Raw genomic sequence first — 13969 nt, 5'->3', positions numbered from 1 at the left:
CCAGCAATCCAATTCACAAGGCCTAAAAAGGTCGAACATTTCAGGTATTCGGTCTAAAAATGAGGTGCTAGGTCTTAAAAAATGAGATCCTGCAAGGAAATCAGTCCGACCACATCTATTTAAGCGGAAATTAACCAAGCTGGAACCCAAAAAAATGCCAATTTGCTTCCTTTTTTGTCTGTATGGCAGTGAAACCCCTAATTTCATCACCTCGAGGATGACAAAAAGCTATCATATGGTGTCGCGGATAGGTCAAAAGTTCTATTCAAAGAGGTCTAAAAAAAAAAAAGTCTAAAAAGGTCTTAAATTTGACTTGTTGAAACTTGTAGGAACCCTGGGATGTGGAGTCCTCCAGAGTGAGCATACAGCAGGAACCGGCTCTAGTCTCTGGCTCTGCTGCTGCTGCTGAAATTGTAATCCCTCGCTTCTGATCCGCCTCCCACTACACTACATCCCTACACATGTAACAATTCTCTCCTTAGTCATTACTTCCCTGGAGAGCCCCCCCAACAAACCCCCCCCCCCCCCCCCGCCACCCTACCCCCACCGCCGACCTATCTCCCTCTCGCTTCTCCGGGAAAGGAGCTGCTATCGCTATCCTTCCTCTCTTTTAATACATCGATTTCCTGCTCACCAGCAAATGAACTGTTAATGTTGTAGATGAGGAGTTGGGGGCGGCAGGGGGGGGGCGGAGGGATAAGGGTAGGAGGAACTGTGATGTGGGGGGGGGGGGGGAATGTAATGCACAGCACTTTTTGAATACTGCAGTAGCGTGTGTGTGTGTGTCGGGGGGGGAGTGGGTCCTTTCAATCCCACCGCCACCACCACGTGAGTATTGAACCGACCACCGCATCTTTGAGAGGCGATGGATTTCTCTGGGCGGCTGGTTAACACGTTGACACGCTTCTACTTCATGCGTGGCCCTTTGGCATCTTGTAGAAACGTTATCTTTGGCTTGACCCTGGGGGTGGCGCCTGTGTGTTCATCTGAGTGGAGGAGGAGGGAATATTTAGAGAAGCTTGGCACAGGATGGGAGGATGGAGGAGGCGATCCTCAGCAACCTCTTAAACACACTGCTATAGAAGAGAAAGAAGAGTTCTGTGGGAAAAAAATCGTTAGGTTTAGTTATTTATTTATATTTGTGTTTTTTTCGTGAGCTTTAGAATTATACGGTTCTAGGGTAGGTTTAGAAGGGTAGGTTTCTATCTCTGTTTAGAAGGGTAGTTCAGAGATATTGAGCGTCAAGGTTTTTGCATTCCGTTATGTTTTGTGTGATGGAACCTTTGTGTTTTATTAATTACTAACTAGAAAATGTCAACGTTTAAAAAATAACACCACACAGGCATTAATAAACACCTAATGGATCAGATTATGTAAAAAAACTCAATTTTGACAAAAATGGAGATAGGACCTTATAATTGTAACGTTTTGTTAATTTTTTACCATGCCCTCAAGTTAAGATAAATCGGATCGCAAGGAGTTTACGTCAAACCTGAAGCTAAGACAAGTTCAAGTTCAAGTTTATTGTCATATGTATTAATACAATGACATTCTTCAGCCTCGCCTCTCTCTGTACTATCACACACACAACAACATAGTCCACAATACAAACACAACAACAACACAGTACAAGGTGCTTAGTGCAGGGTGGAAAGTGCCAAGTGCAGTGCGCATGGTTCAGCTGTTCAGCAACCTGACTGCCTGTGGGAAGAAACTATTTCTGAGGCGGGTGGTGTGAGTTGATACTTCTATAGCGTTTTCCAGATGGGAGGAGTGTGAATAGTGCGTAGACAGTGTGGCTGGTGTCTTTAATGATGTTTTGATGTGGTTTCTTTATACAGCGGGTGTTGTAGATGTTATTGAGTTGTGGCAGTTCTGTGTTGATTGTTTTGGCTGCAGTCTCGACTGGAGTAACACCAAGGAGAGATGAAGTCACTCGCTTTCCCCTCTACTATTTGCCCCCCTTGTACTGTTTTTCTGTTTCTCTGTTTCTCCAGTGTCTATATATATTATTTTTTTTAAAGGCTAGGTTTAGAAGAAGGTGATAGAAGAAGGTTTTTCCTTCTATCAATGGCCCCGGGCCTGAGCTAGATTACTCTTCCTGCTACGACTGGTGGATTGATGATTCACTTGCTTGCTTAGTCAAATGTATTGATTGTAAGTCGCTTTGGAATCAGGCGTCTGCTAGATGTCAAAAATGTCAATATAAATGTCATTCTCCTTAAATCTCATTCTGACAGTAGAACATACTGTAGGTGTGAGAGCCAGTCGGCCTGTGTATTGTGACATCACAATAACAACATCATTGACAAGAAGTGCGCTGTGATTCCGTCAGGATATCCGCCCGGCTCGCTCATTCAATTGTAAATAGGTAAACACATCAAAATGCATTACATCAAAAGCTGGCATCACCAAATCCTTCTGCGAGAGTATTTATAATGCTGGGATAAGATAGAAATATCCTCTTCGCTGTGTTGAATTCAACCCCCTCCCACTGTATAACATTGATGTATCAAATATCTCTCTCTGTCTCTACTAATGGGGAAGTCTTGTTTATCTGGCTGTATCTCTACATGGATGCAGCAGTCGTGCTACTCGGTCACAACTTTTCACTGTCCTGGCGCCCCGCTGGTGGAACGAGCTGCCCACTGCTGTCAGGACTGCAGAGTCTCTACCTATCTGCTGTCAGTACTGTAGAGTCTCTACCTATCTGCTGTCAGGACTGCAGAGTCTCTACCTATCTGCTGTCAGGACTGCAGAGTCTCTACCTATCTGTTGTCAGGACTGCAGAGTGTCTACCTATCTGCTGTCAGGACTGCAGAGTCACTACCTATCTGCTGTCAGGACTGTAGAGTCTCTACCTATCTGCTGTCAGGACTGCAGAGTCTCTACCTATCTGCTGTCAGGACTGCAGAGTCTCTACCTATCTGCTGTCAGGACTGCAGAGTCTCTACCTATCTGCTGTCAGGACTGCAGAGTCACTACCTATCTGCTGTCAGGACTGCAGAGTCTCTACCTATCTGCTGTCAGGACTGCAGAGTCACTACCTATCTGCTGTCAGGACTGCAGAGTCTCTACCTATCTGCTGTCAGGACTGCAGAGTCACTACCTATCTGCTGTCAGGACTGCAGAGTCACTACCTATCTGCTGTCAGGACTGCAGAGTCCCTACCTATCTGCTGTCAGGACTGCAGAGTCACTACCTATCTGCTGTCAGGACTGCAGAGTATCTACCTATCTGCTGTCAGGACTGCAGAGTCTCTACCTATCTGCTGTCAGGACTGCAGAGTCTCTACCTATCTGCTGTCAGGACTGCAGAGTCTCTACCTATCTGCTGTCAGGACTGCAGAGTCTCTACCTATCTGCTGTCAGGACTGCAGAGTCTCTACCTATCTGCTGTCAGGACTGCAGAGTATCTACCTATCTGCTGTCAGGACTGCAGAGTCTCTACATATCTGCTGTCAGGACCGCAGAGTCACTACCTATCTGCTGTCAGGACTGCAGAGTCTCTACCTATCTGCTGTCAGGACTGCAGAGTCTCTACCTATCTGCTGTCAGGACTGCAGAGTCTCTACCTATCTGCTGTCAGGACCGCAGAGTCACTACCTATCTGCTGTCAGGACTGCAGAGTCACTACCTATCTGCTGTCAGGACTGCAGAGTCTCTACCTATCTGCTGTCAGGACTGCAGAGTCTCTACCTATCTGCTGTCAGGACTGCAGAGTCTCTACCTATCTGCTGTCAGGACTGCAGAGTCTCTACCTATCTGCTGTCAGGACTGCAGAGTATCTACCTATCTGCTGTCAGGACTGCAGAGTCTCTACCTATCTGCTGTCAGGACCGCAGAGTCACTACCTATCTGCTGTCAGGACTGCAGAGTCTCTACCTATCTGCTGTCAGGACTGCAGAGTCACTACCTATCTGCTGTCAGGACTGCAGAGTCTCTACCTATCTGCTGTCAGGACTGCAGAGTCTCTACCTATCTGCTCTCAGGACCGCAGAGTCACTACCTATCTGCTGTCAGGACTGCAGAGTCACTACCTATCTGCTGTCAGGACTGCAGAGTCTCTACCTATCTGCTGTCAGGACTGCAGAGTCACTACCTATCTGCTGTCAGGACTGCAGAGTCTCTACCTATCTGCTGTCAGGACTGCAGAGTCTCTACCTATCTGCTGTCAGGACTGCAGAGTCTCTACCTATCTGCTGTCAGGACCGCAGAGTCACTACCTATCTGCTGTCAGGACTGCAGAGTCACTACCTATCTGCTGTCAGGACTGCAGAGTCTCTACCTATCTGCTGTCAGGACTGCAGAGTCACTACCTATCTGCTGTCAGGACCGCAGAGTCACTACCTATCTGCTGTCAGGACTGCAGAGTCACTACCTATCTGCTGTCAGGACTGCAGAGTCTCTACCTATCTGCTGTCAGGACTGCAGAGTCACTACCTATCTGCTGTCAGGACTGCAGAGTCTCTACCTATCTGCTGTCAGGACTGCAGAGTCTCTACCTATCTGCTGTCAGGACTGCAGAGTCTCTACCTATCTGCTGTCAGGACTGCAGAGTCTCTACCTATCTGCTGTCAGGACTGCAGAGTCTCTACCTATCTTCTGTCAGGACTGCAGAGTCTCTACCTATCTGCTGTCAGGACTGCAGAGTCACTACCTATCTGCTGTCAGGACTGCAGAGTCTCTACCTATCTGCTGTCAGGACTGCAGAGTCTCTACCTATCTGCTGTCAGGACTGCAGAGTCACTACCTATCTGCTGTCAGGACTGCAGAGTCACTACCTATCTTCTGTCAGGACAGCAGAGTCTCTACCTATCTTCTGTCAGGACTGCATAGTCTCTACCTATCTGCTGTCAGGACTGCAGAGTCTCTACGTATCTTCTGTCAGGATTGCAGAGTCTCTACCTATCTGCTGTCAGGACTGCAGAGTCTCTACCTATCTGCTGTCAGGACTGCAGAGTCACTACCTATCTTCTGTTAGGACTGCAGAGTCTCTACCTATCTGCTGTCAGGACTGCAGAGTCACTACCTATCTTCTGTCAGGACTGCAGAGTCTCTACCTATCTGCTGTCACGACTGCAGAGTCTCTACCTATCTGCTGTCACGACTGCAGAGTCACTACCTATCTGCTGTCAGGACTGCAGAGTCTCTACCTATCTTCCGCCATAGATTGAAGACCTCCATCTCTTCAGGCTACATCTTAACTGTCCCTCTTAAGGACCTCTTCATACCAACTACCCCCCCTGTACAGTTTCTCTAGTATAAATTATTAACTTATTCTAAAGTAATTCTTCCTTCTTCTAGCACTGTGATTCCCAATGGCTCTGGTCATAGCATAGATGACCTTTTCTTATGATGACTGGTGGATAGATGACTCATTTACTTAGACAAATGTAGTTGTTGTAAGTCTCTTTGGATAAAGGCGTCTGCTAAATGCCAAACATGTAAATGTAAAGGTGTCCATCTGCCTCCCCTGGCATTGACCTTGTTCCAAACATGTGACTCCTTCTAATAAGGTTGAGCATCCTGGACAGGATGTGACATCAGTGGTCTGGTGGTCAAGCAGACTTGCTCCCTCCTGATAAACACAGGCTTGACAGACATACAGCTCTCTCTTTCCCTCTCCCTCTCTTTCCCTCTCTCTCTCTCTCTCTCTCTCTCTCTCTCTCTCTCTTTCCCTCTCTCTCTCTCTCTCTCTCTCTCTCTCTTTCCCTCTCTCTCCCCCTCTCTCTCTTTCTCTCTCTCTTTCCCTCTCTCTCTCTCTCTTTCCCTCTCTCTCTCTCTCTTTCCATCAATTTCTCTCTCTTTCCCTCTCTCTCTCTCTCTTTCCCTCTCTCTCTCTCTCTCTCTCTCTCTCTCTCTCTCTCTCTCTCTCTCTCTCTCTCTCTCTCTCTCTCTCTTCTCTCTCTCTCACACACACACACACGCAGAGGCTGAACCGGCCACCAATTACCTCTCATGATTAGGATTCTGAGATGAGCTCAGCTGCCACTTTCAATTGGCACCGACACGACATCTGTGTAGTAAAACAGGCTGGCCGGATCAGCCGCGGGACATGGGCCCAGACCATCACACCATGGTGTTAGAGGTGGGCTTTACTGGACCAGACCAACATGGTGTCAGCGGTGGGCTTTACTGGACCAGACCAACATGGTGTCAGCGGTGGGCTTTACTGGACCAGGCCAACATGGTGTCAGAGGTGGGCTTTACTGGACCAGACCAACATGATAAATGGTAAATGGACTGACTTATATAGCGCCTTTATCCAAAGCGCTTTACAACGGCCTCTCATTCACCCATTCACACATTTACACACCAATGGCGGCAAGCTACCATGCAAGGCGCCGGCCCGCTCACTGGGAGCAATTTGGGGTTCAGTGTCTTGCCCAAGGACACTTCGACATGTGGCCAGCCGGGGCTCGAACCACCGATCTGCCAACCTTGCGATCATTAGACGGCGACTCTACCTCCTGAGACACAGCCGCCACCTCTGTGGTGTCAGAGGGCTTTTCAGACCAGACCAATGTGGTGTCAGCGGTGGGATTTTCTGGGCTATTTACGGTTCATTACCAGTGACCGGTCATGGCGGGTTGGTTGGTTGGAGGTAATCTTGCTTGCCAAGACTCATTTGTTGTAAGACGCAGCCTATATGGAAAGAGCCTATGGTGGTGTGTGTGTGGGGGGGGGGGGGTGTCTGTGTGTGCATGTATGTATGTATGTATGTATGTATATGTGTGTGTGCGTACGCATGTTCTTGTATACACATGCATGATTCTATGCATTTGTTTGTGTACAGTATGCATTAATGTGCTTGTCAGATCTGGTGTCTGTGTGCAGGTACAGCCAGGTGTACTGTGTCTGGGTTCTGACGTTGCCAAATGTGTGTCAGGAGGGAGAGGTATCCCAGAAGGCTCTCTGTTCTGGGTCCTGAAGGGATGCTGCTGGAGGAACAATGGAAAGCAGACAGTACACACACGCACACACACACACACACACAGATAGAAACACACACACACACACACAGAGGCAGAAATATACTGATATATAGAGAGAGGATCCCTAGCTGATCACCTGATGTAAACATTCTAGAGACGGTGGTTAATTGGCCTCTAAGGCACCTCTTCTATCACCATAACAACCCAAGGGGCGTGTGTGTGTGTGTGTGTGCACATGCACGTGTGTGCATGCACATGTATGTGTGTGTGTGTGTGTGTGTGTGTGTGTGTGTGTGCATGGGCGTGTGCGTGCGTTTGTGTGTGTGTGTGTTTTCTCCCAGAGAGTCAACATCCAGCAGTCAGTAGTTATGATCACCAGCCCAGTGAGATCCTGACTGATACTTCTTCATATCTGTAAACTGACGTTAGAATTATAAGGTTCCATCTCCATTTTTGTCAAAATTTAGTTTTTTACATAATCTGATCCATTAGGTGTTTATTAATGCCTGTGTGGTATTATTTTAAAAATGTTGACATTTTTGAGTTAGTAATTAATAAAATACAAAGGTTCCATCTCACAAAACATAATGGAATGTAAAAACGTTGACGCTCAATATCTCTGAACTGCCCTAAACGGAGATAGAACCTTATCATTCTAAACGGAGACAGAACCTTATCATGCTAAACGGAGATAGAACCTCATCATTCTAAACGGAGATAGAACCTTATCATTCTCAACGGAGATAGAACCTTATCATTCTGAACGGAGATAGAACCTTATCATTCTAAACGGAGATAGAACCTTATCATTCTAAACGGAGATAGAACCTTATCATTCTAAGCTCACGACACGTCACCTCTCGTCACCAGCTCCAGGCGCGACAGCGGCCGTCAGTCTCCCGTCCCTAAAAAGGCCGCGTCACTCAGCCTCTCACCTCTCTCACAACAACCTCCTCTCACCTCTCTCACCACCACAACCTCCTCTCGGCTCCAAAACAACAACAAACTGCAAACAGCTGCAGGACAGCCGCCTCCATAACTGACCTGTCTTCATTGTGAAGCACTTAACTTTCCCCCCTGACTGACTGACTGGTGCTCTTGGGTCTGATCTCTCATGTTAATGAGCTTGTTTGGACTAAGCTTCACTCGTTTACCTCGTTGATCTGAGTGCATACGTGTGTCTGTGTGTCGGCTGCTCTGTTGCATCACAATAGTGTGTTGAAATTGACTCTCTGACATCTACTCTCTTTGATGGTTGCGTTCTCCAAATTGCTCCCAGTGAGCGGGGCCGGCCGGCGCCTTGCATGGTAGCTTGCCGCCATTGGTGTGTGAATGTGTGTGTGAATGGTTGTAAAGTAAAGTGCTTTGGATAAAGGCGCTATATAAGTGCAGTCCATTTACCATTTTACCATTTACCATTTATGACTACTCTTATGTACTACTTTGACTGGTTGAAGGCCGTGATTGACAGTTGAATTCACCAATCACAAGAGAGGGTGTCCGCTTTAATTTAGCCAGAGAAGGGCTGTGACAGGTGGAACAGCGGGCTATCAGTCCCGGACCGACCGGGGGACTGGCGCGCATAGACGTGACGCTACAGGCACAGAACACGCATAAAACACGCCTCGAACATGCGTCTGACACGGAACCTGATGAGGCTCATGCAGGCAATAAACCCAGGAGAGGTGTTTGGTGTCTTTGTGTCGTCGTCGTTTCGTAAATGAACGATTAACCAACTGTCTCAAGGTTTTGTTTCATAGCAACCGAGCGCTCATTAGGAGCGCTTATCGTCGCGTTGCTATATTCGGCGCTCCATCCTTGGGGGGGGGGGGCAAGGGGGGGGGGGGGGCAAGGCAGCATGTGATATAAACCACTGATAGACGGAGAAGCTCGAAACAGGGAGGTGGGGGAGGTGGGGAGAGGTGGTGGGAGGTGGAGAGGTGGAGAGGGGGGGGAGGTGGAGAGGTGGGGGGGGTTGGGGTGGGAGGTATTGGGTGGGGAGGTGGGGGAGTTGGGGGGAGGTGGAGAGGTGGGGAGGTGGTGGAGAGGTGGGGGAGGGGGGGAGGTGGTGGAGAGGTGGGGGAGGGGGGGAGGTATTGCAGAGGGGAGTTGCTGCTGTCATGAAACACTGAGACATTAAAAGACCTGTCTGAGGAGAAATATGACGGTGTTAAAATGAACAGGGGAGCCGCCACACGCAAGGACGAAACATAGAAGGTAAAACACATGCCCTTTAGCTGACGTTTCTATGCAAAGCGAGTGAGTCGTATACAAGTCGTATAACATCTTTCAGTTTATAAAGTATAGGATCCCGGCTGGGGAATCGCATCCGCAACCTTGTTGTTCCCGCCGACGCGCCATGCTCTACCCACGGAGCCGCAGAGCACCGGAATGAAATGTGTGATCTGTAGGTTGTTTCCCCCAACCCCCCCCCCACCCCCTAGGGGGTGATGTTTTGCAGAAGTGACAGGGTGGTGGTGGTGTTGTTGTTGGAGACGCCGCACCTCATCAAGATCACCCCACCAGTGTGACAGCAATGTGTTTTTGTAGATTTGCTAACGGTAGCGGGGAAAGAGGGCATCCAAGGTCGAGCAACAAATGTGGCGCGATGAGTCGGTCTGACTCTCTGAGTCATGTAGAGAGGGATCAGGCCTGGTGCCAGAACCAACACGTTGGTGGGGGGGGGGGGGGTGCAAGGCCGACGAGGTCGGCGGGGGTTTGGGTGCTTGCTTTGGTAGCAAGGCCGGTGGTCGCTCTGGGTAGCGCTAAATCGATAGGTCCACATAGTATATAGCATAGTGTACCCACAGTAAATACAAATATGCGATTATACATTTCAACACGTCCCTGGAATATCCCAAAAAACAAATCGTAACTTTTGTCCGGGCATCCCCATAGCCACCGTCTCACGGCCTTGTACAGCCTACAGGTAGTCATTTTGTCCACCTTCCCTTTGTGGTTTGTGTGCCCAGACCCGTTTCGAGACAGGCATTCTGCAAAGTGTTTGTTGGTGCTGTCAGCCAAGGCTTCTAGTCAAGATGCTGGTTTTTGTTTGTTTTTAAGCCACACTCCAAAAGGAATTAAACATTTAGGCTTTTTTTTGGGCTTTGGGAAAAACATCAAGTTCAAATGTGTTGTTACATAACAGTACCTTATTCTTACATTCGTGTTATATTACATGGGGGTTGAAGCATGCTTCCCAATTACACAACAGATGACAACTATTGTCTTCATACCAGCTAGTGCTTGCAGTATATGAGCTCATACCGGTTGAGCATTTTGAATGTATCTAAAACTGTTTCTATGGGGTTCGGAAATATACACGGAGGAGGTGACATGCTCTACAAGGCAAGAGGAGAGATTCTGAATCTCTCTTCACATCATCAGGTTTTCTTTAGGGACATTCACACATTCACCTCGCCCACCTGCACATCCTGTAAGGCTGTTGCTATAGATATGCTCACGGAACATAAGCAGGAAGTGGAGAGACAGACAGACAGGCAGGCAGGCAGGCGGACAGACAAACAGACAGGCAGACACACAGACAGATAGACAGACAGACAGACATACAGACAGACCGACGAACCAACAGACAAAGAGCGGCGGAGGAGAGGAACGGAGAGAAAATCGGAAAAGAAACAGAACAAGGAAGCGAGAAAGAAAGAGGGATTATGAGTGAGAGAGAATGAGCTCTACCTGTCACACACACTCTACACACACACACACACACACACACACACACACACACACTGAGGCACACACACTCTACTCAGAGTACTCCTCAACCTAATGAGGCGAGTGCATCTCAATAGCTCCTGCTTACACCAGCGCCCTCACACAGCCGTGATGGCCCGTACCACGGACCATTTGTCTCCTGTACAGCGCTTCTCACAGCGCCTCTCCCACTCAGTGTTGTTGCCTGAACCAGATGCAACCAGACGCCCTCCATCATCTCTAGTTGCTCCGGTGTCGTCGGTGTTAGAGCCACAAAGACCTAAGATGGTGCAGATACAGTATACAGTATACAGACGGTATTCTGACTGTAATGTAATATAGAGATAACTGAGGTGATGTTGCCTGTGGCTGTGTCTCAGGAGGTAGAGGCTGTGTCTCAGGAGGTAGAGGCTGTGTCTCAGGAGGTAGAGGCTGTGTCTCAGGAGGTAGAGGCTGTGTCTCAGGAGGGAGAGGCTGTGTCTCAGGAGGTAGAGGCTGTGTCTCAGGAGGTAGAGGCTGTGTCTCAGGAGGTAGAGGCTTTGGCTCAGGTGGTAGAGGCTGTGTCTCAGGAGGTAGAGGCTGTGTCTCAGGAGGTAGAGGCTGTGTCTCAGGAGGTAGAGGCTGTGGCTCAGGTGGTAGAGGCTGTGTCTCAGGAGGTAGAGGCTGTGTCTCAGGAGGTAGAGGCTGTGGCTCAGGTGGTAGAGGCTGTGTCTCAGGAGGTAGAGGCTGTGTCTCAGGAGGTAGAGGCGGTGTCTCAGGAGGTAGAGGCTGTGTCTCAGGAGGTAGAGGCTGTGTCTCAGGAGGTAGAGGCTGTGTCTAAGGAGGTAGAGGCTGTGTCTCAGGAGGTAGAGGCTGTGTCTCAGGAGGTAGAGGCTGTGTCTCAGGAGGTAGAGGCTGTGTCTCAGGAGGTAGATGCTGTGTCTCAGGAGGTAGAGGCTGTGTCTCAGGAGGTAGAGGCTGTGTCTCAGGAGGTAGAGGCTGTGTCTCAGGAGGTAGAGGCTGTGTCTAAGGAGGTAGAGGCTGTGTCTCAGGAGGTAGAGGCTGTGTCTCAGGAGGTAGAGGCTGTGTCTCAGGAGGTAGAGGCTGTGTCTCAGGAGGTAGAGACTGTGTCTCAGGAGGTAGAGGCTGTGTCTCAGGAGGTAGAGGCTGTGTCTCAGGAGGTAGAGGCTGTGTCTCAGGAGGTAGAGGCTGTGTCTCAGGAGGTAGAGGCTGTGTCTAAGGAGGTAGAGGCTGTGTCTCAGGAGGTAGAGGCTGTGTCTCAGGAGGTAGAGGCTGTGTCTCAGGAGGTAGAGGCTGTGTCTCAGGAGGTAGAGGCTGTGTCTCGGGAGGTAGAGGCTGTGTCTCAGGAGGTAGAGGCTGTGTCTCAGGAGGTAGAGGCTGTGTCTCAGGAGGTAGAGCCGCAGTCTAATGATCACAAGGTTGGCAGATCGGCGGTTCGAGCCCCGGCTTGCCACATGTCGAAGTGTCCTTGGGCAAGACATGAAGTGGTGTGTGTGTGAATGGGTGAATGAGAGGCCGTTGTAAAGCGCTTTGGAGCAGCAAAAAAGGCGCTATATAAGTGCAGTCTATTTACCATTTACCATTTACCATGTTAGATACAATAAACATGGAATGTGTGCAGTTATAGTAAACAAAGTATCGCAACTGAAGTAATTTAGGCTTAGATTCAAACGCATGACTCACAGGCGAAACAAAAACTTGTGAATCAGAAAAATTGTCTTTACTTTCAACTTTCAAGTTGGGTTCACAGGTACTCAGTCAGAGGCAAGGTGTATAATCCAGGAAGTTGTAGGCAGAACAGGGTTCAGTACACAAGTCATATCTATTCACGAGGCTGCCTTATAATCCCATAAGTAGTAGACAGAAAACAGAGTCAAAAAAACACCCAGAGATGAAAGACTAGGAGGAACACAAACACTAGGAAACTGCTGGGACGTTAAGACACTGAGGTAGGCTGAGGAGCTGGCACCGAGACAAGAGAACACACAGACTAAACACACAGGGAAGGACGATGGGGAACAGGTGAAGCCAATCAGGGCGGAGGAGACAGTCACACAGGCGGGAAACACTCCAGAGCAGGTAGAGAGAACTGTCTGGAGCAGGAGACACACCGTGAGAGACACGGGAATAAACAGGAAACGATAAACGAATAACAAAGCCAAACAAAACGAACACACAGGATGAGACGTTACGCAAAGTGCATTTATGGTAAACAATACTCTAGATATGGTATTTAAAATGGATAATTTAACAGTTAGTCTACGCCTCTCATGCGATTCTCTTGTCATCGAATCACGCTTGTTTCCATAATTTGACTGCTTCAGAAGAAATGATGAAAGAATATTTTCGCGAGACAGGGCCATAAGGATGATGGATATTTTCCTTGAAAAGCAGTTGAAAAATATGTTTTGTCTCATTAGATTTCCTGTCATTCACAAGACTATTATTATTATTCAGTAATGCATGGCTTTCTGTGTGGGATCCCATGTATTATCTTTTGACGGTGTGATGATGGTTTTGTAGCATCAGGTTTCTCCAAAGCTGTGATGTGACGGTCTCCTCTGTGATTAAGAAGTCTTGTGCAATTTGAAATTGAAATTTCATCGAACATCTAATTATATTAACTTCAAACGGATTAAGAAGTCAAAAACCAGGTGCCTTACTGTTACGGTAGATTCGCTTGTATCACCCGTCACGAATCTGTGAGTCAATTTTTTTTTGTTTGTTTTCTGTTTGTCTGTCTGATCATTCCCTTAGAATTGTCAGGCGTCCTTGGGTTTTTTCAGAGACGCTATATAAATTAAAGTTATTATTATTATTATCATTATTATTAATTTGAAAAGCAGCCATTTTGAATATTGTGAAAAACTCTCTCATTGAGGCCACGTTCGTAAATTAGCTCTGAGAGTGCCGTAGCGTCCACGTGACCGCCTCTCGTCCAATCAAATCACTTGGCTCCTTTATGACGTTGAACCCAGCGTGCGCTCCGGCTCCAGCGAATTTACGAACGCAGCCGAAGAGAGAGGTGAGAGGTCATATTAGCTAATTAATTCTATGCTTGGGTATGAAATCAAATCCTCAAGTAAAGCCCTAGCCTTGCAGCGACCCTTGCCCTTGTCAAAAAAACCAATCATACCACAATCTATCATCCCCTACAGAAGTCAGCCCGTACAGATCGCTCTTAGCTAGCTAGCTTAGCGGCTAACACCAGTTAGCCCGCAGCAGCACACTACTACATAAACACCCTAGTCTAGATTGGACTTTCGATTGGATTGGACTCATTTCATCTGAACGACTCCTCCATATTAAGACGGTGCT

The 13969-nt window shown here is 48.1% G+C and overlaps 1 protein-coding gene across 1 annotated transcript in view; it reads left to right on the top strand.

The window, feature by feature from the left end:
- Positions 1-8568: 8568 nt before the first annotated feature.
- Positions 8569-13969, top strand: part of LOC308156826 (receptor-type tyrosine-protein phosphatase S-like) — a gene marked incomplete at its 5' end in the record, with an annotated part of 165722 nt that continues 160321 nt past the window's right edge. Inside the window, one exon of the mRNA XM_080530268.1 lies at positions 8569-8653. Within this exon, the coding sequence (XP_080386394.1) occupies positions 8569-8653 (85 nt within the window). The remainder of the gene's footprint in view (positions 8654-13969) is intronic.

Source organism: Nansenia antarctica (assembly GCF_963989245.1).
Source record: "Nansenia antarctica genome assembly, chromosome: 1".
Classification (NCBI taxonomy): Eukaryota; Metazoa; Chordata; class Actinopteri; order Argentiniformes; family Microstomatidae; genus Nansenia; species Nansenia antarctica.
Note: the sequence above shows the minus strand (reverse complement) of the source record. Positions and strands in the feature narration are given on the sequence as shown.